The sequence below is a fragment of the Podarcis pityusensis genome (genome assembly GCF_964106645.2).
Source record: "Podarcis pityusensis genome assembly, chromosome: 8".
Taxonomy (NCBI): domain Eukaryota; kingdom Metazoa; phylum Chordata; class Lepidosauria; order Squamata; family Lacertidae; genus Podarcis; species Podarcis pityusensis.
The window spans coordinates 31,868,291-31,896,189 of NC_138033.1; the positions used below are offsets into that span (position 1 = coordinate 31,868,291).

Sequence of the window (27,899 nt, forward strand, 5' to 3'; positions counted from 1 at the left end):
AGGGTGGTGGCCCATTAATTGTAGACCATCTTTAATTATTCCTAAACTTTATGGTCCTGCCAATGCATTCTGCACTAAGCAAGGATAAAACGAGACTTTTGAAACTTTGGTTTTCATTTAAGAAAGTTTCCAACCCTTGTTTCAGATAGACAGTTGAATGTTTTCTAAGTCTCTCAGGCCAGGTGGATATAGCTTTAAGTGCCTTTCACAGCTGCCTTTGCTTTGCTCTTTGCTACTTTATCTTAACCCTTCTTGACCTAGACATCACTGCTCCATAAAATTGCTAATCTGCTTACCTACATCTGTGCATCTGCCCCTTACTTCATGTCTTTCCTATATTATGTTTCCCTTTGGCAACTCCTGTCCTTAACATTAAAAAACCTCACTAATTATTCAACTTGTTTTTATTACTGGTTGTTGCTGCCCTTAGCCCGGTCTTGGCTGGGGAGGGCGGGGTATAAATAAAAAATTATTATTATTATTATTCAAAATCCAAATATCAGAAGCAGCCTCAGTTGTGTAGGTTTTTCCATACACATCTTTATATATATAGAAACTGGGCTGTATGAACATCAAGTGATAATGCTTCCTCTCTCCTTCGCTTCCAAAAACTACTTTGTGCTAAACTTAGAAGACTATAAAGGCCCATTTCTGTTTTGAGATCTCTTGGGCCTTTTGCATTGACAGCTGATGCTGCTAGTTTGGCTTATCTTTGAAGTGATTCTGGTAGGTACTTAAATCTTTGCTACTTGCTCAATCCAAGTTTCATATTTGGGCATTTTTAGCTCTGTCTCCGTACATCACACAGCAAATTTTACTAGATTTAATTTTGTCATTCATCTCTGCTGCTAGGCCTCTGCAAATTGAGCATCTGTATAGACAACAGATTAGATTTAGTGGGTGTCCAGAGCATGGTTGTGTGCAGATTGTGTGTGCCTGCTAACTCTTCTGTCCCCTTTTTATAGGGGACGTGGCGTGGGACCTCCACCACCACCTCCACGTGGAGCTCTTGTGCGGGGGGCCCCAGTGAGAGGTGCCATTGCAAGAGGAGCAGCTGTGGCCCGGGGTGTTCCCCCTCTTCCAGCAGTGAGAGGTGCCCCTGCACCAAGAGCTCGGGCAGCCGGCATTCAAAGAATACCTCTTCCTCCCCCTCCTGCACCAGAGACCTATGAAGATTATGTAAGCAGTTTTTAACTTTCTGAGAGGAGGGAGAAAGTCTGATAACAGATTACTTGTGCCTAAAAACTTTGGTTTATCCACAACACCCAAGATTATACATACGTAAGAACACAGAGAGCATCCTTTGTCAGAATCAGATGACTGGTCTGTCTAGCACAGTATTGTCAGCAGTGATTGACTGCAATTCACTATGGGATTTCAAACCAGGGTCTTTCCCAGCACTGCCTAAAGATGCTGGGGATTGAACCTGGGACGTGCAAGCAAATAGCCTGCTCCCCCCCCCCCCCAGAGTTAGACCTTTTTTGACCACATTAACACCTTACATTTCAAGCACTATGATATCACTTTAAACAATCATGCCTTCTCCCAAAGAATTATGGGAGCTACTGTTTGTTAAGGGTGCTGAGAGATGTTAAGAGCCCCCACCCATTCACCTCACAGAGCTGCAATCTTCAGAGGGTTTAACAGTCAGTCCCTCTTCCCAGAGAATTCTGAGAATTGTAGCTTCCTGAATATGGGTCTCCTAACAGCTCTCAGCACTCTTTAACAGACTACATCTCCCAGAAGCCTGAGAAAAGCTATGACTATTTAAAGTAAAATCATACTGTTTTAAATACAGTGGTACCTCGGGTTAAGAACTTAATTCGTTCTGGAGGTCCGTTCTTAACCTGAAACTGTTCTTAACCTGAGGTACCACTTTAGCTAATGGGGCCTCCCGCTGCTGCTGCCACGCCGTCGCCACGCGATTTCTGTTCTCATCCTTAAGCAAAGTTCTTAACCTGAGGTACTATTTCTAGGTTAGCGGAGTCTGTAACCTGAAGCGTCTATAACCTGAGATACCACTGTATATGGTGGGGTCTTCCTCTCTTGTGCACACACACAACTTTGAAAGAATATAACAGATGCCCCCTGTGATTTGACAGGGGAAAGGCATGCTTGCTTGGTACTGTACAGGAGAGTTTGATAATAGCATGGGCCTTTGGACCTGGCTACTTTAAAAAGTAATGGCCCTTAAGAATGAATAAGCCTTGTCTTAAGTGGAGAAAATAGCACCAAGCAGAGACAGAAATTGTGTCTGCTTGGCAGTTGTTTTCTTGAGGTTTTCCTCCCTGCTAGCCTCATCCTCCTTACACTGCATATTTAATGCTTTCTGATTCACAGAAATAAGACTTGATCACAGATCCCAGTGAAGGACTGCTTGGCAAAGGACTGCTTGCATAGTCTAGGTGACCTTGGTTGCTTGGAAGTATGGAGGGAGGGTGATTGTACCAGTTCTTAAAGAAATTTCACAAACTTTGTAGTAGCAAACCAGGTTTTGCCATGCTGACTGGGGTGATGTAGTCCAAAATATCTGGAAGACAGCAGGTTGGGGAAGTCTGGTCTATTCCATTTATTAGACCAAGATTGTTATATCTACACTGGGCAATTGTATTTTTTTAGTGCGTGAAATATTTCCAAGGACATTGTTTGGATAACTGCAAGGTAAAGTAATGTGTGTTTGAAGGGGGTACCTGTGTATCACTTTTGTGATTTGGACTTTTATAGATGGTACTTTGCTTGGTATTTTATTTTTTATTTTTTTACAATAGCTGACTCCACCCTTGCCTCTTTGTCTATTCCAGGGCTATGACGATGCTTATGCAGAGCAAAGTTACGAAGGATATGAAGGCTACTACAGCCAGGGTCAACAGTAAGTGCTTCCTTTTGATTACTTAGAATCAAGTTGGAAGAGGACTTGGTGGGTAATTTTGTCCAACCCCCTACAATGCAGAAATATGCAGTTGGCTCATACAGGGATCCAATCCACACCCTTGGCATTATTAGCATCACGTTCTAACCAACTGAGCCACATTAGTACTTAATTGCCCTGTGTCTTCAGCAGAAAACAAGCATATTGTGCTTGTGTGCACTTCTACATCTATACCATGAGTATCTGTGTTACAAGGATCAGCACTGTCCAGCATTCCCTGGGCCTTGAGTGATTGGGTAACTACAGCCTTAGCAAAGCACTGTGATCCCCAAAAGTCAGGTAAAGAGCCCCATCACATCCACTAAGCCTTGGCCTCATTGGCATGGACTTTTCCTTTACTGTTTGTGAAGATAGCTGGGCCTGGGCTCCTTCTTCCCTTACAACTTTAGCTAATGGACAGTATTGCAAGGAAGCATAGTATCTGGTCTAGGGAGTCCCTAACTATTGCAAGAAGCACGTCCACATTACCCTCTCTGTGAGATAGATGGTCATTTGGACCATCCTAAATAATAACAGCATGATGATTAGAAAGATACACTACCTCAAGGGGTGATGATAATAATAATAATAATAATAATAATAATAATAATAATAATCCGTCTTGTTATTGCAGGGAAACAGAATATTATGACTATGGACATGGTGAAGCACAGGAATCTTATGAAGCGTATGGTACGTCTGCATGCTCTGTTGCCATGGCAGAAGCAGAACTCTGTGTTCAATGTATTTTAGTCAGTTATTTTTTGCCTTGAATGCAAAAGATAAAAAGGTTATCATGATCTAAGTTTTTTGAGAGGCAGTATGTAGGATATAACGAGTCTTTTCAGCTGAGAACAAATCTGGAGATCTTGCCTTTAGCTGATGTTACTCTGAAAATGTCCAACAATCTTAAGAATATACTAGCTATCTTAGTGCAATGAAAATGTTTACTAGAAAGTCTAATTACCAGTGAGTTTTATCCCAAGTTTTCATTCTGCACCAAGAAAGCAGAGCTGTTATTGTTCTGCTAACCACTAGAAAGTGCAAGACACTCAGCAGGGAATAATAAAGCCCTGTGGTCTTCTCTCTTTCATTTTTAACTTGCAAGATTTCAGCTGACATTTTGTCACACATTCTAGACCATTTTTAAATGCTTAAAGCTAAGGACTGTATGTGTGTATCTTTGTAAAGGAAAGGTTGGATTTCTCAGGATGCTGAATTCTTTGCCAATAATTCCATTCCACATTGGCACAGTACAGTCATGAAATCCATGAAGCTTTAAATATCACCAGTATGAGACAAGAAGTATTTAGCTGCCAAAGAATTCTTGGATAAGTATGAGGAAGATAAAAATGAGAGCTCCTTGCAACTCTAAGAAGGTTTGTCCCCTTCTACACTGAGATATTGGCAACTATGGAAACAGCTTTCTGGTCATGACAATCTTTGTGAAAGATTGTCAGTGTTTCCATTTATCTGTCCTCTTCCTTTGGGTTGACTCTAAGCATTATTTCTCTGCCTCTTCAGTATTACTGTTGCATCCTCTGATTTTCCTGACTGAAGGGACCAAACTTTCTCTGGGCCACTGGGCATGACAATGCTTCTCTTAATTAGTTCAGTTGTAACTAATTTTAGTGTAATAACTAAAATTGAATGTTGAATTAGAAGTGTGAAGTTTTAGCTAGTCAGAAGAGGATGGATTTCAACAAAATTAATTTTGTCTTGTTTTTGAAAGGAACCTGGTACTTTTCTGATGTTTCATTTCCCCCAAAACTGTTAATATTCCTCCTTATTATGCCTTCTATGTTTGGTGAAAATAATAGTTTCCTACTGCACCTGAGGACTATATTGTCTCCTGTTGGGCATGTGCAAGGAGGGTATGTTTGGATGGCACATGATGCAGCTTGCTGAAGTCTGGTCTGGTCAGTCCTTTGGATAGGAAGACATCTTGGAAACCCCGATGCCACCTTGAGCTCTGTGATGAAAGAGAGGCGAGATAGAACTTGTACTAAATTTTAAAAGTATTTTCTCAGGGCAACAAAGGCTATGATGGTAACACATTAGGGCAGACAACTAAACCCCTCAGTTGAAGCTGTCCACTTGTAGAAAAGCATGCATCCTTTAAAAATATATGTTCCATTAATAAACTACTAGGAGTGGAGTTGTGTGCATCAAAACTTTGGCCAATTCTGTGTTTTGATTACCTGCAATGAGCCATTTTGACTCATGATGATTTGTGCAAGACTTCTGTGTCTTGCCAGCTCTGAATAGCAGTTCACATACACTCCAGTTCCTTCCAAAGCACCATTTGGTAGCACACTGAAATCTATGCCTAGGTTTCTTTTCAGGGTTATTTGCTAACACCATGATTCATGAAAAGCAAAACAGCTGTCCTTTTTCTGCTGTCTACATGCGCTATTTTCTTTCCTGCAGGTCAAGATGATTGGAATGGAACAAGGCCCTCGCTCAAGGCCCCTCCGACTAGGCCAGTGAAGGGAGCGTACAGAGAGCACCCATACGGACGCTATTAAAGCATACATGAGGGGGAAATATCACTTTTGAGCAAACAGTTGTTTCTGATTCTTGTATCTCCCAGGATTCCTGTTGCTTTACCCACAACAGACAAGTAATTGTCTCCCTGATTTTTCTCTGGCTCCCTTTTTCTCCCACCTCCATCCTCCCCCACCACTGACCTTGCATTCTGGCTTCTGTATGTAGTATTTTAAAATAATTTAGATTTAGAAGACTGAATTCAATTTTTAAGTGTGTAGATGGCTTTTTTTTTCTCTGTTTAGATATATAAACACAACTGTACCTTTAAAAAGAAAAAGTTGAGGTAAAAAATGTTAGTTTCCAAAGTGACATGCTTGCTTAACAGTTATGAAATTAAAGTTTGTTAATCTTTAAGTATTTTTTGTTTTTTAGGCAACCCATAAAAGTTGTAGTTGCAGAATCCCAAAAGTAGGCTACATTTCAAAATTCAGGGTTGGCTTTTAATGACTTAAAATCATAATGTAATGGTAGCAACTGCCGCAGTTTAAAAAGTAAGCTCAAATGTCAACACTTTGCCCTTAAAAGCAGATTGCTTGATTAATCTTAAGTTTAAATGTTAATAGAAAGAATTCTCCTTAACAGATAAAACAGTAATTTTTTTTCTCAATCAGTTTAACTTTTAAAAAAAAATTAGGTTTGTAACATTGACCATGTGGGTTTTGAAATCTAGCCCCAGTGTTGAGATGCTAGTGACGGACGTTCTCCAGCAAAAGGTGTTCTTGGCTTAATTCTGCATGAAGAATTTTTAAGAGAAGTGGACATCTAGCTGCTCTGTAATTTTTATATTGCTCTAACTGCCCAGTGTTTTGATATTAGGAAGTATTAAATGAATAGCTGTGCATTGTGTCTCTCTCTTTTTTCTTTTCTTTTTTCTTAAAGGAAAAGCTGAACACTTGAGTGTTTGCAGTACATAATACAGCTCAGGCTTAAAATTGGCAAAACTGTAAAGCTTTTAGCCATTCCAATGACATGTTCAAGTGCGTCTCAACACTAGCTTTATGTTAAAAAGGGACATTGCAGCTGAAAAAAGCAAGGAGCTTCATTTTGTACATAGATTTGTACACTGTTCTCCCATTTTGTTCTTGGAAGATTAAATGCTACTACTTGTGTAAGCCTGCCTAAATAGGTAGCTAAAATTTGTCAAGATGTCTGCAGCAGTTTGTCAATAAAGTTTAGTCCTTTTTTAATCAAAGTAAATGTGATGAATTGTCATTTTTTTTTTAATTTTGGTCAAGCAGTAAAATAGATTGTCCTCTTTCAATTAATTTAAATTAATGCTAAAGTACTTGGTCTGTTTTTTTAAAAAGAAGTTCTCTTAAAATCCGAAGACGTTTTTAAAATGGTATGTTCTGAAAGTTTTAAAACTTTACCAAGCTGAGTAAGCTTAATTTTAAAACAAAATTGTTTTTCACCCCCTGGAAGTTGAGCAGTTGTGCCAGAAACGGGGCTCCAAGTGGCAGCATCAGTGTTCTGTTCCACTGAAGGGTTGAGACATCTGCTGGCTTTTTATCTTTAGTCTGCGTACAGCTGCTTCTGCACCAGCCCCTTTGTAGCTGCTATTGATTTCAAAAGGGCAGAGTGGCCTTGCGCAAGCCCCATTCATTTTGGTGACACCTGCGCAAGGAATGTCCCCAGGGGATTGTGCCCTCTGCAGAGAGGCGGAAATTGTTGATCCAAAAGTAACTTTCATCAAAACAGTGTGACTCCAAAAGCCTTTTTCACAGATAGAAAAGAAGACTTCTTCCTTCTGCTGCATCCACAGATTTCCCTCTCCTCAGACTGCCTGCTTTTCAGGGCGGCATTCCTTGGGTTCCAAAGCAATTACAAAGTGGTGGCTTATGTAGGGAGCAAGCAGATTGTTCTCAATAGCCCGTTAGGAAAGGCACATAATGCAGCTTTGCTAACTGCCCACCTGTCCACACGTCCCCACGTTAGTGATTTGCTGCCTTCAAAGAAAATCAGCTTCCCTGCCTGGTTGTCTGGAGGAAAGTCTCACTCACTGCAGATGACCAGGTTAAACAGCTGTTGACAAGCCTGGCATGATAGCAGAACTGACTGCTGTGAAGAGCTGGTGGCTTGTACTTACTCTCCCTTCTTGGCAAAATTTAAAATCGAGTATTCACTGGGAAAGAACTGCTTGGGGGTGAAAAAAAAGTCCACTGTTACTGTCAAATTGCTCATAGCAGTGCATGATTGAGGGAAGCTACTTTTAAAAGCCAAAAAGAGTTGTATTTGTAGATTGTTATTTTAAAAAAATGTAAATAACTGAATTTTCCACAATGGTTTGGAGTCAGCTTTCAGGGCTTAATGTCTTGCTTGATGAAAAGAACGCCCAAAACCCCCCTTTTAAAGGAAAATTATCGCAGGAGAATTCAGGATGTCTTAAAGCTAACATGCACCGAAAAACTCAAAAGGTAACCTAAATGTCTGATTTTAATGGCACATTTCTTTTACATAAAATGTGACGGCAACTTGCATAAACTTTTATTACTGAAGAAGTTCTTCAAATGTTAATTTTAAATGTAAAATCTTGTTTAAAAAAGATGGTTTAAAAATAGATACATAAAATACATCCACTTGCTTATGCATAAATTAGCAATAATGTTTTAATACTTGTGCCCTTTGTCATTTGCAATGGACCGTAACCTTGGGCAAAAAAAAAAAAGCAAACAGAATCGAACCTTAAATATCAAAAATGGATGTAGCTAGTCCTCTGTGTTTACCAACAAAATCTACTCAGTTATTCAAGTAAAACTCTGGCCCTTATTGACCCAGTATTGCTGTTCACTATATTAAAACATTTAGTACTTAGGTATTAAGTTGCATGTGTTGGTTTTTTTCCCCCTAGAGCAGTGGTACCTAATTGGTGGTCTGTGGACCCCAGGGTCTGCTAACCCACCCAGGGGGTCCATGGCACCGTTCACATAACAAAACTACCCTGGAGATAACAAAAAATTCAAAAGTAAGGGATCCATGGCTTAGCTTTTGAAAAACAGGGGATTCACAGTACTTAGCTAATTGGGAACCACTGCCCTAGAGTTTTTAAATTGCATGCCAAGAGTATCAACATTTGTTTTGATTTGTGAGTTGTTATGAAGATGCTTACTACTCTTCTCTGTTTGCAGGAGGTGCTCTGCTGTTGGGTTGAAAATGACTTTTGCTGAGGACGAGTTGGGTATGCTATTCGGCTGTTTCTACTTTTCCGGTTTTGGAACAAAGAACTTTTGTATCTCATATAAGCTACATTTGCATGACCAGTCACTTCGGTTCAATAAGGCTGTGCTGACGCTTAACTCGTCATTTAGCCAAAACAGGCCAAAAATCAAGACAGAAGGATGGGCAAGGCTGTGTATGCAATGGTTTAAAAACAAATACTCAGTTTTGACACTATGGGAAGTGTCAAAATGCAAAACATTGCTTATTTTGCATAGTTCACTCTAGTCTGGGGAGGGTCAGTCACTGAAGCCCCAGACCCAAATATCAGACATATTATTCACCTCTCTGGCTTCTGAAACTGTAGCAGGCACTTCAAGCATCCTTTGAAATCTTCAGGAAGCTAAAATATTTGCACCTTCTGCTTGTTTCTAAGTGCCTGTGGGATTATGTCGCACAGAACACGAATACAGCCTGCCCTTCAGGAACGATTTTGGAGCTGTTTGTCCATGTGAATGTTGCCAACCCCAGTTGACACTTGATTCCTTCTCCCTTTGCCTTTAAAGCAATTGGCAGGTTCTCCTAAGACAGGTGTGGGGAATTTGTTGACTCACCAGGTGCGTCAGCCCCAGCTTCCATGCCTAACAATCAAGAGTGATATCTGTAATCCTGCAGTGCTTGGAGGGGGGGCACCAGTGGGTCTCCCTTGTCTGAAAAATTTGTGGCAGTTAGGACATGAAGCCTTTGCTGGCCAAAGGAAAGTGCCTGAGAAGAAAATAGGAGAGAGATTGCCACAGTATACAGCTGTGAGGTCACCAATTACCTACTGCAGAACCTCTGCATCTTCTCAGCTGATTAATTAGCATCTTGAACTTGGCAGCGGGCCCACACTTCCCAGCTAAGCTAGATGATCTTATGAATAGGTCATTCAACCACAGTGGCCCCTCACTGACCAATAATGACCTAGCAGAGAACTTAAGCTAGTAAAGCATTTTACATGCTACAAAAATTATATAAATTACTGTTTTCATAGAGTTGTAGAGTTGAAGGCACATATGGGTGGTTCAGTATGTTAGGGTGTGAACCATTGACTAATGGAAGAGCTCCCTCTAGTGGCTTCAGAATGATCACTTAACTATCTAGCTTGTTTCTTCCCGCTCAGATCCAAAGAAAACAACACTGCAAGCTGGGAAGAAACTATTGATAAAACAACTGAGGGAAACTATTTAACAGGCAGGACCACAGTGAGTCGATTCTGGACCTTTCTGAGCAATGTGCCCAAAAGACGAGCTCCCCAAACCTAGAATGCTGGCCCCAAATCAGGCCAGGGTTTATCATGGGAAGGGGGGGAAATTATGAGCCAGAAAACCTAGCTTTTCCATTACAATAAACTGGGCAAACAGAATGCTCGAATCTGCCTTCTCCAACCTGGTACCCCTCAGATGTTTTGGATCACAACTCTCATCATCCCAAGCCAGCATGGCCATGGGGACGATCAGAGATGTAGTCCGAGGCCCCAGGTTTGGGAAGACTTTGCACTGTGGGATAGTGTGTGACCCAAAATCATCCATTGCTGAGCATAGATTTGAAGCTGAGTCTCTGCAGTTGGAAGCTCTAACCATTACATCACATTGATTGGGTACTTTTTTTGAGACACAGCATGATTCTTGAAAGATTTCCAAATTAACTCTGTTGCAGTTCTTCTTTTGAGGTTGCAACCCAGCAAGACTGTATGTGTGCATGGGATGAATATGTAGCTAGAAGAGTTGTCTCTTCGCCATGTAGGTATATTACAAACCTATACGTCTTCAGCACTGCCCTCCATATTTGCTGTGAATTTAGGGGCCCTGGAAACCCTGACCTAAAGGAACTACGATATGAGAACCATTGGCATAACTTTTGCAGCATAATTTACTGGTTACATCCTGAGTTTCAGTAATTCTCTCCTATTTTTCTCTAATAGATGGAATCATCAAATACAAGAAGAGGCAACATTATTATGAGGCACATTTTTACCAAGAAGTGCTCTTTGGAAAATTTCTAATCTCTGTAAACTATATGTGTACTGGGGCATCAAAGACCTGTTTTCAGTTCGTTCAGTTTTGAGTCTGGGATCCTTTAAGTTCAGTTTAAATAATCCTCACACTAATCCTAAAACTTGGAAGTGCATGTGAAAGAACATGTAGAATACAGGGTACATTTTGTGCTGGCACAAGTTCACTACAACATTCATTGCAGGCAAACAAGTCAGTGTACATCTGTTTATTGCTGGACCATGAAGTAGATGAGCCCCAGATACATTATTTGAGTGTGCTGTGGAATTGAGTACATTTTAATAAAGGTACTCCATTTTTTTAAAAAAGCGATTTCATGTTAAATCATTTTAGTAAATTTGTATTATTTCTTAATCTCCCAACACTAGAATGGCTTCCTACCTCTTGATCCATACCGAGGTTGAATTGTAATTGTACAGGTAATTCAGTTGAAGTTTTTAATATGCTCAAACACTGAAGTTTTGGGGTTTGGGAAAATGACTATATATGGTGTGTTACAGAAATGTGTGGTCTTTAATTTTCTTGTCTGAAATTAATTTTTTCATGGAAGCCTTCTGGCACTGATTACCTGGAGAAATCCCTGCTTTTCTCTGCAACCTTCAGGGCTAGAAACGAGCTTCTTATTTTCTTCTGTTTTTCTTCCCCACACTATCACAACTGGGTGTTACAATAGTTGCCAGACTATAAACATCTGGTTCTAATGTAAGTGTATTCTTGATTCTGTGACTCTTTTTACGTATGCTTTTTTTAAAAAACAACAACTTGATAATTTAAAAATCCCTGTCTTAATCTTGAAAGTGAAGTTTACACCCTGGGGGGGTCTACTCTTTAAAAAATGAGCTTCTTTAAAAATACAAAAGGTGACAAGTGTATTTTTGGGAAAACAGCAGCAGTCACATAACTGGTTACCACCTAAACCCTAGATTAATCTCAACTTTGATTTAACCTTACCTTGAAATTATTTACCAAAACAATCTGTCAAGGGAGCAGTCTTCCAAAGAGAGGGTTAACATACAGCAGCCTTCTCCAGCCTGGAGCCCTCCAGATTGATTGATTTTTTTAAATTTACTTATTTATTTACTGGACTACAACTCTATAATTAGTTTCAGCCAGCATTGCCAGTAGTTGGGGGTTATTGGTGTTACGGTACAAAACATCTGGAAGGTGAAGGGTAACGAGAGAAGGCAAAGCAGGATTTATTTTGTTCCAGTCAGCAACCATAAGGTATGGGAGTGCTCAGCTCTGCAGCATGCAATACAGTGCTTCTGACTACACACAGAATGCATTTCCTGGTGTATATATCTAAATCAGGAGTGTGCTTTGGTGTGGAAGGCATGGTGACAGGATCTGGAGCTTCAGCATCTCAGTTTAGAAATTGAGGAAAGAGTATGCCCTTTGGTGGACATTGTACACAAGTTATATGTGTTGTGGGTAGAAACATTGCTTTGGTACCATTTTGTGTCTGCTGCTGCAGTGTGACCTATCCACAGATGCCTACTTCATCAGATGTGTTAAGTGAAACATTGGAAGGGTGCAAAGTAAGGTAACAGATTATGCAAGTGGTAAAATTTGAGGTGAATACAAAAGGCCCTCAGACCAACCTGTTGATGGCACTGACAGCTCTTTAGTTGAATAAAGGTATAAGAAAAGTGAAGGACCCCTGGATGGTTAAATCTAGTCAAAGGCAACTGGGGTTGTGGCATTCAACTCGCTTCTGGCCGAGGGAGCTCGCGTTTGTCCAGACAGCTTTCCAGGTCATGTGGCCAGCATAAATAAACTGCTTCTGGTGCAACAGAACACCATGACGGAAGCCAGAGTACACGGAAACGCCGTTTACCTGCCCGCTGCAGCGGTACCTGTTTATCTACTTGCACTGGTGTGCTTTCGAATTGCTAGGTTGGCAGGAGCTGGAACAGAGCAACAGGAGCTCACTTCGTCTTGGGGATTCAAACTGGTGACCTTCCGATCGACCAGCCTAAGAGGCTTGGTGTTTTAGACCATAGTGCCACCCGCATCTACAAAAAGGTGTAAGAGCTCAGTGGTGTGTGTGTGTTAATTGCCTTGCAGGCTGTTCTCATTTTAGAAGAACATAGCTCATTAAGGCAGTTACCCTTCCAAGTTTTGGAGTGGTGGAGCCTATGAAGTCTACTAGAATGGCCCTCAGCCAAAATAAACCTGTTTCTTAGGCATGCTTTATCAAATGACTGCCTTCTCTCTCTAGCTGACCCTTCCCCTCCAGCAGTCCTATGCTGGCCTCTCGTGTATCTACGTATTGTCATGCTGCAGTTGGTGGTAGTGGTAAGCAAGCAAAGGCCCCTTCATAAGTTGTCGTGCAACAGCACTGTATTGCAATGTTGTGATCGGGCAGCAAAAAGGGGGGGGGCATTATTTTGTAACCCCCACCCAAAAAAAACCCACTGTGTGTGTGTGTGTGCTTATATGACATGAGGGGAAGGGTTGAGTCAGTGGAGTGCACAATCTTAATTGTCAGCACTAGGGTGGGGGCTTTTAAAGGCCTTAGAAAAATACAAGTGTGAAGTACTCTCTAGATCAGGGGTAGTCAATCTTTTTATACGTACCACCCACTAATGCATCTTTCTTGAGGGTAAAATTTCCTTACCGCCCACCAGTGCTGCAGTAACTTGTGCCGTAGAACCCGCTACCGCCCACATGGAATCCTGAAACGCCCACTAGCGAGCAGTAGGGACCAGGCTGATTGACTGTTGCATCGGTATTCCACAAAGGAGATTAAGGTGGTGTCCGTTATTCTCCCTCTCCACAGTTAAGCCCCACAATAGCTCTGGCATGTAGGTTCGGCTGAGGAGATCTCGCAGTCGGTGGCCGTAAGCCAGGAGCGGTGGCTCTCGATACTGGGCTTCAACTCCCATCCTAAGTGGCTTTTGTCCATGTTGGCCGGTGGCAGCTAGAGGTCCGCGGGCGCATCCTTTCCTCTCACGAAGCATGTGGCGAGTACACAACAGCCGCGGGGAAAAGCGGGGTGCGCGTGTGTGTGTCTGGTACTTGAGGGCTTCCAGCAGTCGCCCGTTAGAATTCCCGCAGGGGCGAAGAGGTCTCCGGGCTTCATCAGAAGCGGTTCACCAGCGATGAGGCATGATGGGAGTTGTAGTCCAGTAACTGCCTGAAGGCCCCACGTGGCTGGCGCCGGGTCCTAGAGACGGACATTTATCCCTGAACTGACAGCGGCTCTTCGCGCGCTTGAAGGGCCGCCTCCCTCCATCAACCCGCGCGCTATCCGCCGCCCAAGGAAGACGCGGCCGGAGGCCCCCGCCGCTCTTCCCGCCCAACGAGCCACGTGACTGACTCCGCCCCCTCCGCCAATGCTTTTTCCCCCCACCGCCCCTTTTGTCCTTCGTCGGATGCCGTCGTCTTCCCTAGCAGACAACGCGAGGCTCCGCCCGCCATCTTCTTCCTCGCTGCTTGTGGTGCTGCCGCCGCCGCCACCACCCGGTTCCGACCGAGCTCCGCCTGCGGGAGATGGGTAAGGCGGCGGGGAGAAGGAGGGGGATGTCTGCAGGCTTCCCTCCGCCGTCGCTGGCCCCTCCCGCCGCGCGCGGCCCCCTTTCTCCCCCTTGACGCCCGGCCCATCCGCGCCCCCTGGGTGCCCACCCCCACATGGCCTGAACTTCCTCGCCCCACCCACAGAATCTGTGTTTCTTAGTTTTTTACGCTCGCTGTTTAGCTGGGTGGGGAGACGGGGGCGGTTCCCACTTGTGGCTTACAAGTGTTCCAGATAAGACCTGTCACCTGTCCCTGTCCTCGGTCTTTCAAGAATTAAATGGCCTGGCACAAAAGGAAAATAGGAGAAGGAAAAAGACACACTCAAACATTTCCCCTGCTTTCTCTCTCCTTTACAGTGGTTGCTCGAAGTTTTGGTCTTGTGTGTTTACAGGGACCAGGAGGGCTGTCCCTTTATGGCAGGGGCTCCCATTGCTCCCGCCCCCCAACCTCTCCAACATTTTACTTTTTCTTTGTACACTCCTCTGATTCTTTATCATTTTGGACCTGCTGCTCTTTGCCATTTTGTCCCCTGTTGCCAGCAGGAGCCAAGTGCTGTTCAGAGTAATTGGCAAACTATCCCTGCTTGTCAGCAGCAGCTGTTAGTTTATTGCTATTGTCACACGAAGATGCCTTAGGCAGAGCCAGAAGCTGGTCCGCCTAACTCAGTGTTGTCTGCACTAACCGACAGCCCTGCACACAAGCTTTGGCCCACCAAGCCAAACCCAGCTCCTTAGCTGTGTGCAGCTGTCAGATGAGGGGTGTGATAAAACCTTGAGGGTTTGATGCCTGTCTGGGGTGCATGTGGGAACTCCTGGTGACTGTGATCTCCTGGCAGGCCACAATACATGGCTTGTGGGCTGTGTTTGGCTTGGAGAATTGCTGGTTGCACAGACCTGATGTATAATGTTAGGAACACACTGTAGCTACCTAGTTCTGAGTCTCAAACTACTGTTAAATGGGCAACCTCAGAAGATGGTGGACTCTCCAGGTTGGATAGTCATCTGTCAGGGATTCTTTCATTGTGATTTCTGCATTGCAGGGGGCTAGATGACCTTTGGGGTACCATCCAGTTCTACGTCTTTGATTCTGTTGGTCCATCCAGCTCTGTTATATTGACAGCAATAGCTCTCAACCTCTTCAGTCCCTGTGTTTGAGAACCCACATTTTCATTTTATGCTACCAATTTGTACAGGGATAGTGTTGCTGCTGCTACCATGTTACAGAGGCCCAATTGGCCTCCATTAGAAGTCAGGCATTTTGCATTGCTGGTCCCATGCTGCAGAACACTCTTCCAGCAGAGATTCAGCAAGCGTCCTTCCTTTTGATTTTTAGGTGTTTCTTTAAGACTATTTAGTCTTAATGCAGCTATTGGAAGCTTTTTTTGACTCACCAGACATTTTAATGATTGTTTTGCCATGGCTCTAATGAAGTCTTATTGCTGTACCCCACCCTGATATTTCAGCATATAAAAGATAGGATATAAATAGAATAAGTATGCCTTAGGCCAGGCCATAAGCCACCAGTGGGTCCTCAAGCACCAGTTGAAGCCCAGTGGTGTACACCAGTGTTTCTCAACCTTTTTCCAACAATGGCCCCGTTCTGACCTTGTTTCCTTCCTATGGCCCCTCATGGGCATAGCCAAGAGGGGGCAGGGGGGCAGTTGCCCCCCCATAAGTAAAAATCAATGCAAATCTGAAGTTCTGCCCTCCCCCCCTAACAAAAGCCTGCGCCCTAACAAAAATCCTGGTTATCCCTTTCCCCTCCCATCCTACTGATAGAAAGGTAGCTATTTAAATGTTTTGTTTATAAATAGAACATGTTTTGTATGTAGTTTTTATAATTTATACAAAATACAATTAGGTACATAAAATGATAGGAGCATAATGAAATATTGTTGAAGCAGAAAAACATAGAATCATGGAGCTGGAAGGGACCCCAAGGATCATCTTTCTAGTGCAACCCCCTGCAATGTAGGAAAGGTGCACAGGGAGTTCTGTATATATGGGAGAATTTAAAAAAGCAAGTGGTCCTCACTGACCTGGTGCAAAAGTACCTTATCATCTGAAGGAGCCCTGGCTGCCTAGATAAAACACTATAGCCCCCCACACCCTTACCTGGGAGTAAGGCCAACTGAACTCAGTAGACACTTAGTTATTTACAAGATGCAAGTCAGCAGCACCAGACGACCCCGCTCAGCTAGGCGCTGGGGTGGCTTGCGCCTTGCAGAGTCAGGCTCAGGCTGCCACTGGGCACAGCACTGACGGCATCAACAAGCAGCTCCAGCTCTCCCAGCCCTACCCATTGCCACCCCACCATCGCACTTACCTGACCTGGGGATTTTGGATCACAGACTCTACTGGTCAAAACAGGAGCCTCAGCGATCGCCCTCTTCCGCTGGAAACAAACCAGAACTGCTCCAAGAAAAAAGCATACATGGTAAAAAGGAGCTCTAGGCCTTGGTGGATCTCCCTTTACCCACTTGTGATTGGCCAAGCGGATAGCCAGCCAATCAGGATTTCCCCCCTTTGATTCTCACATACCTCTGTGGCCTCCTAGCCTCATGCTGTGGCCCCCAATTTATGCGATTTTCACCTGTGCCCCCCTTGGGAAATCCTGGGGGCCCCCCAGGGGGCTCTATGGCCCCCGGTTGGGAAACACTGGTGTACACTGACAGGCAGATGCTCTCTAGGACTTCAGGCAGGCGCTGTTCCCAGATCGCTCTGGAGATGCCAGAGGTTGAAACTGGGACTTCTGCACTCAAAGCACATTTCCACCAAAAACTGTGACCCTCCCCCTTTTATTCCTTCCATAAATAGAAACCAGTGCCTACTGCATTTCCATACTCTTGATGTCACGGAAGAGTGTAGTTCAGGGTGGGGCTACATAGGTAGGAGAGGGCGTGGTTCTTAATGGCTAGGAGTTACTAGAAAGCAGAGTTAGCCTCTCTCCCAGTGTGTCCCTGGGCGCTCTTCTGTAACTTTCTCCAAAATAATGGAATGACAACATTGGGTGCTAGCTTGTAGTAGGGGTGAAATCTGCCCAGATGCCAAGTGGATCTGGGGAGGTGGGCTTGTAGAGTGCCCTTGGAAAACAATGATGAGTATTTTGCTGAGGTCTCCTTCTGTCACTAAGAGTATGGCAGGTGGGTTGATGACACAAGAGTATCAAATACTCTCTTAAAGGAGGTTTGGTTGGCTCCATCTGTGCCTACCTTTTGGCAAGCAGCAAAAATACGTTTCATCTTATTGTGCTTTTAGAAAGCTTTTTCATGGACATTTTGTTTCACTGTATCGCTGCTGAGCATTAAAATTACTGTAATTGTTGTAAATGTTTATTGCCATGGACATTTTTATACTGCACTAATTATTTTAAAATTCTAAGCTGCTTTGGTGATTTTTCATACAAATGGGAAGGTACTTGGAAATGGATCATATTTATTGCCACTTTTATATCTCATTCCCCCACCCAAGGAACTCAAGGCAGCGTGCATACATCTTTTTCCTCCTCCACCATCACCACCCTTTCTCCCATTGTATTCTCACAACCATTCTGTGAAATAGGTTACCCAATAGGGTCTGGTTCAAGATCACTGTTTGTTTCATGGCTGAGCGAGGATTTGAGCTCAGAATCAAGAAACATCCTCCATTACACCACTGCTGCTTTTGCTCAACCTTCCCTTCCTTAATAACTAGGGCTAGGAAGAGAAAGTAATATTCTTAGGAGCCAACATTGAATTTTTAGACACAGCTCTGATGTCTAGACACCAGCTTCTCATTCCTAGGGAGTGCATTGTACACACTAAAAATATTTGTGTTCTAATAGACAGGCAGGCAGACACGTCTGTGAGAAGGGGACACACTACAGTGGAGCACCTGTTTGGCCGCTGTGGATCCCCATGGCATACGCTATTTTACGTGAAGACATCCTAATACTTCTAAAGGGCTTACTTATACTAGAACTAGCTATTGAAATGATTATACGTAAAGAGTGTTGGTGTAACATAAAGCTCAAGCTCCTCGTTCCAGTCTTTCATCTATTATGAAAACACTAAGCAATTTTGAGTGTGCCTCTGACTCTCAGCCCTGAATCCGCAATATATGAGTAATGTTACTGATCCACCTTTCAGGGCTGTTGTAATGATTACTAAGAGAATCTTTGTGAAGCCTAAGGGTTCACACACTAAGGGTTGGTGTCAGTGTGTGTACCAAATTCCTCTGGAAATTTTAGAACTGTGTGATGTTTTGCAGATACCTAAGGAATTGCTATGCCTACCCAGACCTAACATTTCCAGTTCTTCAAACCAAAGTAATCGTTTGATGAGAGAGCTCAACCCTCTTTGACTATCGGTGGTTATGGCAGGGGGAAGAAGGGGCCCTAACCGGACGTCCTACTGCCGCAATCCTCTCTGTGAAACTGGAGCCACTGGGGGCGCTGGCCATTCCACCAGTTCTTCAGTCACCAGCGTGCGCTCCCGTACCAGGTGGGCATGAACCCCCAGAGACTGTTGGATCATTCTGTCTGATACAGAATTCTGTCCTATCTGAATTCTCTCTTGCTCCTCCAGCACCCAAAGTGGACCCAGTACAGCTCATCAAGCTTAGCTACTTCTTTTCTCCTGTATACAGTGGCTTAGAAAAGTTGATAGGAAACTGCCATACACCAAGTAAGAGCATTGGTCCAACCAGCTCCGTGCTGTCTGCACTGCCTGACAGCAGCTCTCCAGAATTTCAGACAGGTCTCTCCCAGCGCTGCCTGGAGATGCCAGGGATCATACCCTGGGACCTTCTGTACGACGAGCTATGACCCTTTCTCTAAAAGGGAAATGCCGATTCAAATCTCACCCCAGCCACAAACACTCTAGCTGTATCCATCAACCACTGCCTCCACCTGCAGTATGGTGGTAGCAATACTGACCTAACTTGCAGGACTGTTAAGGTTTTTCAAGTATGAAACACTGTCAGCTTTGAAAAAGCACTGCAAATGCATGGGATTTCATAGAGACTGCAGCTCCCAATGAGAGCACCTTCACTGTGTCCCATTTAGGTCAGGCCCTACTCTAAATCCCTTTGCTGTGCAATATGAGAATTTTTGCCATATGAAACGAGGTCTACATGGCATCCACCAGCCTGACTGACCTTAGTGGGAGGCTAGAGTGTGAGGAGGCTGATGCCTTTTTAAGAGCCTGGTCATGCTTATATAGCTGTAGGGCAGCCTTCTAATGCTGTGCATCTAAGCCAGGGCTGAGGCATCTTTCTGTGGTGCTTGAGATGTTGTTAGACTTCCAACTCCTATCAACCCCAGCCTCTGTGTGTGTGGCCAGTGCTCAGGGATGGTGGTAGTTACAGTCCAGCAATTTAGGAGGATCACAGGTTCTCCATCCCTGCCCTAAACCATTTAGGTCTTTAGCGGCTACTGATGCTCTAAATTCAGTGTTGAATGTGTAACTACTACAGACACCACCTAGGCCCACAAGCAATCTGGTGGCCGAATTTCTGGAAGTTTCAGGCTCCCTTTAGAAGTATTCCTTTGCAGAAAGCATTACAGTAGTCCAGTCTGGGATACAGTATGCTGCCATGACTGATTCTGTTGTTTTTAATTATTTTTGTCTTGAGCTGCCATGAGTTTCAAAAAGGTGCTGCAAATGATTTACAGAACTTATTATTATGTAAGACCTTGGCAATGCAGGCGCATCACCCTTTCTTGCCTTGGGAAAGTGCACCATAGTGGCATTGAAGGGAGGGCAAGACAGGTGGAGTAGGGGGCATGGAGTGGGGGGCTGCTTATGGCACAGAGGAGGGGAAATTGGAAGAACGCAATACATTGATACAAAAAGTGGCACATTCATGTTAGCAATTTCAGGCCTAATTCTTAGGTGGATGGATCTGAATGCTTGCATTCAGAAGTTTTTCTGAGCTGTCTTTTTTTCCTTCTGCCCCTCTTCCGCTGTAGGAGTGGCTCAGGGACGGGCCTTTCCAGCCCTCCTCTGGCAACCCAGACAGTGGTTCCCCTCCAGCACTGCAAGATCCCAGAGCTTCCCATTGAGAGGAGCATCTTGTTTGAACTCCAGCTCTTCTTCTGCCACCTTATCGCCCTCTTTGTCCACTACATCAACATCTACAAAACAGTGTGGTGGTACCCACCATCACACCCTCCATCCCATACCTCGTTGGTGAGTATCTAGTGAGCTTGCTGCTCACTTGCAAGATCACAAAATCACATTGATAAGGTCAAGAAAAGTATAGACATATATACACAAAATAACACTGAAGCTTTTTTATTATTCTCTAAAAGCTTTCTTAAATAGGAAGACCTTGCACTGCTTCCTTGAACAGGGCTCTACAGTGACACCTATTGACAGAACATGTTATAACAGGACAAGTTTTGCTGCAAAAGATGTGCATTACATAATCAGAAAGTGAAAAAAGCTGCTTCATTTCATATTTATGACTAGTAGCAAAGCTGGCTTCAGAGATCTGATCAGGCATTTGCCAGTGCCCAGAAGCATAATGGTGCACACTTTGCATGGAATAGCCAAGAAGGTCAGGTTTGTTCTGTGAATTCTAGGATTGCCCTCCCAACCTCTTTCAGAATTGGCAGGTCCACAAAGGTTCCTTGCCTGCGGGTGGTGGCGGGCAGTATCCTAATGCTGTGGGTATGGTGAGGCAAACCTCTCCACTTCTGTGGTCATAGAACATTCATCCATATGAGTTAGAATTAAGGCAAAAAAACCAGGTGGGATTCAGCTCAAAAAAGCAGTAAGTCTTGGAGTGAGTGAGTGAACCTTCCCTTAGTCTTCATGAAGTTGGATCTTTGGTGGGTTCTTTTTTTCTGCTATAACTTCTCATATGTTTCCCAGTGGCCCATGGAAGCCTCTTCATTTTCATTTTTCTATAAGCTTGTGGACCAATCAAGTCCTCTTTTTCTGTTTCTGCTTCTTTCTACAGAATTTTCATCTCATCGACTTCAACGTCCTGGCAGTGACAACCATTGTTCTGGCAAGGAGGTTGATTGGTGCTATCGTGAAGGAGGTGAAGGAGGTAGAGGCCTGGAGCCCCCCACCCTATCTGGGGGGTTACTCGCTTCCTGTATTTAAGCCTGTACTTGTTTCAGCTTTTCTTTATTATGTAAAGAGCAGCTGTGCTCTATGGCAGCCTCCATTCATTCCAGTGGATATGTCTATTACTGGCTTCCCATAAGCAAGCAGGGATTAGCACTGGTGAGCTTCTGTAGGGAGGGAGTTCCAAAAAACATGACCCTTTGTCCTTTCACCCCAGCCTGTAAAGCATGGCCTTCCTCACCTGTCTTAATGGGTGCAGAGAGACCACAGATGGAGTAAAGCAGCCCTTAGTGGATGTTTGGCTTAAGGCACATAACGGTGCAATACCAAGCATGTTTATTCAGAACTAAGTCCCTTTGAATTCATTGGGACTTAGCGAATATGCTTAGAGTCTGCAACCCTAGAACTAGGAATTCTGACGCACTGCTGATTTTTCCCCAAAGGGAGAGGGAATATATGATTTATGGGCTACTATTAAAATATTTAAATTGTACTTTAACCCGTATTTTAATAAACTGGGTTTCCCCCCACATTATGTTTTATTATAATTTTATTGGTGTTAGCCGCCCTGAGCCCAGCTCTAGCCAGGGAGGGCGGGGTATAAATAAAAATTTATTATTATTATTATTATTAGCCCACAAGATGGGGTGATGTTTGCCACTTTGGGAGACTTTAAAAAAGAATTGGACAAATTCATTGAGAATAAGGCTATCAGTGGCTGCTAGTCATGACAATGGCCTTCATGTATTGGAGGTGGGATGCCTTGGAATTCCAACAACTGGGGAACTTGAGAGTGCTGCTGATCTTGTGTCCTGCTTGTGGGCTTCTCACAGGCATCTGGCCACTGTTGAAACATAATGCTGGACTACATGGGTCTTTGGCCTGATTCAGCAAGCCAGACTCGTCTTATCTTCCTCTTCCTCCTCCCAGGCTTCTCATACTGGCAAAGTCTCTCTTCCGCGCTCTGTTTTCCTGGTGATCACTCGTTTTGCTGTCCTTACTGGGGCAGGTTGGAGTTTGTGCCGATCCATAATCCACCTCTTCAGGACATACTCACTCCTCAACCTCTTGTTCTTGTGCTATCCGTAAGTACCAGCAAACCCTTCTCATATGATTATAAGTTGCTTTGGGTTGCCTTGGGCAGATAAATAATAACAGTGAGAAATTTCAGAGCCCCTCTCTTTCTGTTCTTCCCAGGTTTGGCATGTACGTCCCCTTCCTGCAGCTAAACTGCGACTTCCGCAAGACTGGCCTCTTCTCCCAAGTGGCCAACATTGGCCCCCGTGACACAGGTGAGGTCAGCTCAAGGGGCAAGGACTACCTATCTGTTCTGAAGGAGACCTGGAAGCAGCACACCCGGCAGTTGTACGGCATGGAAGCCATGCCCACCCACGCCTGCTGTCTCTCCCCGGACCTGATCCGCAATGAGGTGGAGTACTTGAAGATGGACTTCAACTGGCGCATGAAGGAGGTGCTGGTGAGCTCCATGCTCAGCGCATACTATGTGGCCTTCGTGCCCGTCTGGTTTGTGAAGGTATGTGAACAATGGGTGAGTTGCCTATGCAGCACAAAATCTAATTGAGGGGGGACTTTTTTGACCCAGGGACCGCACTTCCTTCTGAGGAACCTTTCAGAGGTTTCATGCCAGTGGTGGGTGGGCCAAAAGTGGGCGAGCGATAAATGCAAATTTTACCATTGTACAGCAAGCTAGTTTCTACACACAATGAAGTACTGACAAAACAGATAATGTAAGAAATAAACACATAAACTGAAACATAAATTAACGCAAACATTTCTTTTGTGGGTGGCAACCTGGAAGGAAACAAAAGTGGATATTGTTGCCTTTGAATTTCCCTCTTTAAAGCAGGTAGTCAGGCTTGGCAGCTTTTCAGAATTTGGGGTTTTTGTTTTTGTACATGTGTGGTCTTCGTTCCTGTTGGGCCACAGATGATTTGCATGAGTGTGTTTTGTTTAGGCAAAGGCAGCAAATTGTGTCAATAGCTAGCAACTCTTTGAAATTTTGTACATTCTGGCCTCCTCTGCCACCACCCGTGAAATAGAGTGGCCCTGGAGTTGGCCATCCCTGCTGTAGAAAGTTCTCACAATCTCACTGCCTTGCACCCAGAAAAGCAGTTCTCTTGGTAGATGCAAATTGGATTGGTTTACTTTGTGGAGGTGAAAGGCCAGCTCTAAAGATACCATGCCTGTCTAACATCTGCATGCTCTCTCTCCCGCCTTGCTTTCCTACAGAATACCCAGTATTACGACAAGCGATGGTCGTGTGAGCTGTTCCTCTTGGTTTCCATAAGCACCTCTGTCATCCTCATGCAGCATTTGCTGCCTGCCCGCTACTGTGACCTCCTCCACAAGGCTGCAGCCCACCTGGGCTGCTGGCAGAAGGTTGACCCAGCACTCTGCTCCAATGTGCTACAGCATCAGTAAGCAGATCTCTGATCATGGCTCCCATACTCTTTCTAAAAACATTTCTGGGGCTGGTAGGTAGCTACCTGCATCCTGGGGCAGGATGCAGGTAGCTTATGTACAACCTCAACATCGGTCTGAGTAAACTGAGAGGGTGTCCTGGGACACACAGGGTGTGATGAGCAAGCTGCCTCTTGTGTAAGTTCCTGCTCTCACTGAGCCTTAATCGGTTTCTAAAGAACACCGCTTGAAAAGCACCGGTTGACACCATTGGGTATCCTTGGACAACTACCCCTTTGCTCTTCCATCCATGCCTTCTTTAAGGTGTGTATCAGAAGCCGAATCAGATCAAAAGTGAGAAACATACACACACCAGTAAAAATGAGTGCTTCCCTTTTCACCCTGGCATACCTGGTCACATAAAGCAATAGCAGAAGCAGGTAGGGTGAAAGTATTGGGTTGCCAACATTTGATGTGGCCCAAATGCTGTGCATATGGGTCCTTTTTTCCTGTTTTTGTCAAGCTACCAGATATTGCTTTGAGCCCAACCAGCAGTGTATGAAGGCAGCAGATCTCCGCTGTTCATTGACCCCCCGGCTCTGGTACTCAAAGCCTGCCATTCCTTAGCATGGGGAGCTTTTATGGCAGGCATAGCCCTTGTTGGATTCTGGCTTCAAAGGCTTTAAAAGGGAGGATGATGATAAGAGATTTCAACACCTTTTGCATAAAAGTAAATAGCTGGCAGCCCTAGGAAGATGTTCTCCACACACAACGTGCATGCCCACACCTGAAATAGTACTATCAGGAGTAGCTCATGTCTGCAATTTCATGTATGGGTAGATGGATTAGAACAGCCTTCTCTAAGCTGGTGCCCTTGTTTATTGACTAGTGGGAATTATAGTCCAAAATATCAGTGACTTGCTCTGCAGTTCTCTGAGTGCTTCCTTGGGACTATTCACCATTACACACAGTGGTACTGAGTCTATGAAGTTTTCCCATCTCTCTCCTCCCATCTCAGGTGCCTCTTTATTTATTTTTCAGGTGGACCGAGGAATGCATGTGGCCCCAGGGGGTGCTAGTGAAACACAGCAAAAATGTGTACAAAGCCGTCGGCCACTACAACGTGGCTGTGCCTTCAGATGTCTCCCACTTCCGGTTTCATGTAAGCTTTTGCTCTTTTCCAGTACAGAATGATGAATGCATGACTGAGTGAGCTGACATCCTTCTAAGGAGCCCAGTGGTGTGAGGTTCAAGGTGGAACCTCTTCCCGTTTATCCTCACAGCAACCCCTATGTGAGGTAGGCTAATCTGAGACAGAGAGAGTGATTGGGTCAAAGAGTTTTGAGCGTAGACACACTAATCGCTATGCTGTATTGGCACTCTTAGGCATTCTGTCTGGTGGGCTACCTAAAGGAGCCACATTCTGCAGCCAGAATTCTACAGATCTTTAGGGAGCAGGCATAAATGCATAAATTTGCCTGGTTGCCAGATTTTCAGAACATATGAAGGACCTTGCTGCTAGATTAACCAAAGGCCAACCAGATGCCTGTGAGAAACCCACCAGAAGAACTTGAGCACAACAGCACTTTTCCTCGCCTGTGATTCCCAGCAACTGGTATTCGGAGTCATGCCACCTCCAACATAGAACATAGCCACCATGGCTCTTCAGGCATTTCTTTCTGGCCTAAGTAGGCATGTGAAGGGGTCTGCAGGGATGAAGGTGCTAAGCTGTGCTCTCATTGCCATTCCTGCCACCCTCTGTGAATCAGCAGGTCCCCAGTGCACACGGAGGCTCCCTTTGCTTTCAAAACCTTTTGTTTTTCCAGAGTTCTGAAATACCCAGGAAGCCTCTCTGAGTACAGTTTGCTGTCTAGCCTCATGGTGAGAGCACAGATACTGGGGTGGTGGAGGAACTGGCACATTTCCCCCTGTTTCCCCTGCCCCAACCTGCTCACATAATGTGGAAAGAAGAATGTCTGAAAAGGAGTCAATAGGTAGGTAGGTAGGTAGGTAGGTAGGTAGAAAGAAAGAAAGAAAGAAAGAAAGAAAGAAAGAAAGAAAGAATAATAAAATGTTAGTATATGAAGGTGAAATCATAGCAGTGCAACAGCTAGCATAGAAGAACTGATGCGCTGAAATTAAACTGATGCCTGTTTAATTAAAAGAACAGAAAATTCAGCATGGAGAATTCAGGATGGAGAGAGAGGGAGTTTGTCTTAACCTCAAACAAGGAAGGCTGTGTCTGTAGCCCCTGCCAGTTGCCCAGGCATCAAAGAAGGGAGACAGAAGGGCCTCTGAGGCCAGTATTAATGCTCAGGCAAGCTCATAAGGTGAAGACAACATGTTCACATCCCCTTTAGGGCTTCAAAAGGTAATACCAGCACAATTTGTCTCCTGTGCATAGAGGGTGCACCCTAGAAAACACCGAACACTCTTCTATGGCTGCAGGTTGCAGCGAATGATCAGTAGTGGCTGGAGTTCAAGGACATTTGTCCGCCATTGCTGAACCCCTGATGAACTGTTTGAGAATCACTGCAATAAAGGTTGGAAGGTAGTCTCCAGATTCAGAGGGAACATATCGGTGTGCGCACCTGCATTTACTTTAGAATGCACTTAAGTAGATTTAATCGTTAGAACAAAAGAGTAAGGTTCCACTCCTCTTGCAGACAAAAGTCTAGGCCAGCCTTCATCAACTTGGTGCCCTCCAGATATTTTGGACTACAGCTCCCATCAGGCCCAGTCAGCACAGCCAGTGGTCAAGATTATGGGAGCTTGGATTCCAAAAGGATTATGGGAACTTGGGAGTCTGGAAGGGCACCAGGTTGGGGAAGGCCAGTCCAGGCAGTTCCCAGGAAATTGCCGATGCCTCACCCATCTTTGGGCCATCCAGTTCTTTTTCAGCAAACCCCTGCGGATCTTAAACATCCTGATTCTCCTCGAAGGAGCCGTCATCTTCTATCAACTCTACTCGCTGATCGTGTCAGAGAAGTGGCACCAGACCATCTCACTAGCTCTGATCCTCTTCAGCAACTACTATGCCTTCTTCAAGCTCCTGCGGGACCGGCTGGTGCTGGGCAAAGCTTACTCGTACTCCGCCACCAGAGACACTGACCAGAAGCTCAACTGAAAGCCTTGCACAAGCAGGCAAACCAACTCTGCCACTTTGTCGGGGGCAGCCGGAGATGCTTCTGCCGCCCCGGGCAGCTGCTCCTCCCTGCTTGAGAAGGAGGCTGCCACCCCAAGGGTGCAGGAGGGCGGTGCTTGGACGGCAGTGTGCAGCAGTCAGGCCGGCCCTGAGCTTTGTATGTTCGTTTTTTTACACTGCTTTTTGTCTTTGTTTTGTTTTGTTTTTCTTTGATAACTGATACAATGAGGTAAATATCTTATTTTTATACTCCCAGCTGTTGTCAGCCTGGTTTGTCCAGTAGCAAGAGCAAAGCAGCAGGTCCTTGGTTTAAATCTCAGAGCTGGTCTAGAGAAGTGGCGAAGAGTCCTGACCTGTTATCCAAGCAAAAGTCCCCTGTTCAAATCTTGCCTCTGTTACAAACTCGGTAGGTGGACTTAGGCCACTCTTATTTCCTCAGCTCCCCACCCTCCATGGGCCCCAGTCTGCAGTATGAAGTCCTGCTGGCCCGCCTTGCAAGGCAGTTGTGAGGATTACTGAATCAATGGAAGTTGAAGCAGTTTGAAATTGTTGAGATATACTCTTTTAATGCTTGGGAGTTTTTCTCCCTTATTTAGCAGCCTGAACATTTATGGCACTTTGTTAGCAAGCATGACAGTTGCCTGCCCAAACATAATGAAACTTGAGGAGCTAGAGAAAAGGACCACTAAAGTGATTCAGGATTTTATGGGGGCGGGGGCGTTAAGATGATCTTTAGGAAGAAAGAGAGCAATTAGAAAGGGCAGGGCATGTGGAGCTGATAAAAGATTACTGCGGTGAGAACTGAAGCAGGTTTGTAGGATTACAACTCGAATCATAGAATTGAGTTGGAAGGCACCCCCAGGGGTCATCTAGTCCAACCCCCTGCAATTGGTGCAGAGCAAATGAACTGAGAAAAATGGTGTGTGCACATTCTCAGTGCTAAGTTCCTGAATGTGTAGGCGACACATGGAAATGAACCCTCCAGCTGTTTTGGGCCAGCTAGCACCAATGGGAAGCCTGCTCCTAACAGCTGCTGGGCACAAACAAGCTGGACAGCTCAAGGGGCCCCATCAGTCAGCATACTGTGCCTCT

General features: G+C 44.6%; 2 protein-coding genes and 1 long non-coding RNA gene across 12 annotated transcripts in view; 2 read left to right on the top strand and 1 right to left on the bottom strand.

Moving 5' to 3' along the window:
• KHDRBS1 (KH RNA binding domain containing, signal transduction associated 1) overlaps positions 1-10,973 on the top strand; it is a 24,409-nt gene extending 13,436 nt beyond the window's left edge. For 2 of the 6 annotated variants that reach the window (XM_081019627.1, XM_081019632.1), the window contains 6 exons: positions 966-1,179; positions 2,802-2,869; positions 3,543-3,601; positions 5,339-7,872; positions 8,584-8,633; positions 9,774-10,973. In XM_081019627.1, coding sequence (XP_080875753.1) covers positions 966-1,179; positions 2,802-2,869; positions 3,543-3,601; positions 5,339-5,436 — 439 coding nt within the window. In that variant the 3' untranslated portion in view covers positions 5,437-7,872; positions 8,584-8,633; positions 9,774-10,973. The remainder of the gene's footprint in view (positions 1-965; positions 1,180-2,801; positions 2,870-3,542; positions 3,602-5,338; positions 7,873-8,583; positions 8,634-9,773) is intronic. The other 4 variants (XM_081019629.1, XM_081019628.1, XM_081019631.1 and 1 more) reach the window with 4 other exon arrangements.
• Positions 4,565-18,423, bottom strand: LOC308484688. Its single transcript, XR_013990080.1, has 3 exons — positions 16,725-18,423; positions 16,510-16,595; positions 4,565-4,880 (listed from the first exon to the last, which is right to left on the bottom strand). It is a non-coding gene; the product is annotated as an uncharacterized lncRNA (long non-coding RNA).
• On the top strand, positions 13,405-27,062 carry TMEM39B (transmembrane protein 39B). Of its 5 annotated transcripts, none has more exons than XM_081019621.1 (9): positions 13,408-14,164; positions 18,432-18,664; positions 20,134-20,353; positions 21,129-21,221; positions 22,172-22,326; positions 22,439-22,775; positions 23,492-23,679; positions 24,704-24,824; positions 26,553-27,062. In XM_081019621.1, exons 2-9 carry the CDS (start codon positions 18,537-18,539, stop codon positions 26,787-26,789), a joined length of 1,479 nt encoding a protein of 492 aa, XP_080875747.1. In that variant the 5' UTR covers positions 13,408-14,164; positions 18,432-18,536; the 3' UTR covers positions 26,790-27,062. The 5 variants fall into 5 exon arrangements, with proteins under 5 accessions (XP_080875746.1, XP_080875747.1, XP_080875749.1 ...); XM_081019623.1 differs by having other exon boundaries at positions 21,129-21,212; XM_081019622.1 differs by having other exon boundaries at positions 13,410-14,164; positions 18,544-18,664.
• Positions 27,063-27,899: the final 837 nt, after the last annotated feature.

Coding starts and splice junctions, on each gene's coding strand:
- TMEM39B (XM_081019619.1), top strand. CDS start 14,004: ATGCTTTTTCCCCCCACCGCCCCTTTTGTCCTTCGTCGGATGCCGTCG. Junction 22,327..22,438: donor CTCTTGTTCTTGTGCTATCC/GTAAGTACCAGC, acceptor TGTTCTTCCCAG/GTTTGGCATGTACGTCCCCT. Junction 24,825..26,552: donor TCTCCCACTTCCGGTTTCAT/GTAAGCTTTTGC, acceptor TGGGCCATCCAG/TTCTTTTTCAGCAAACCCCT.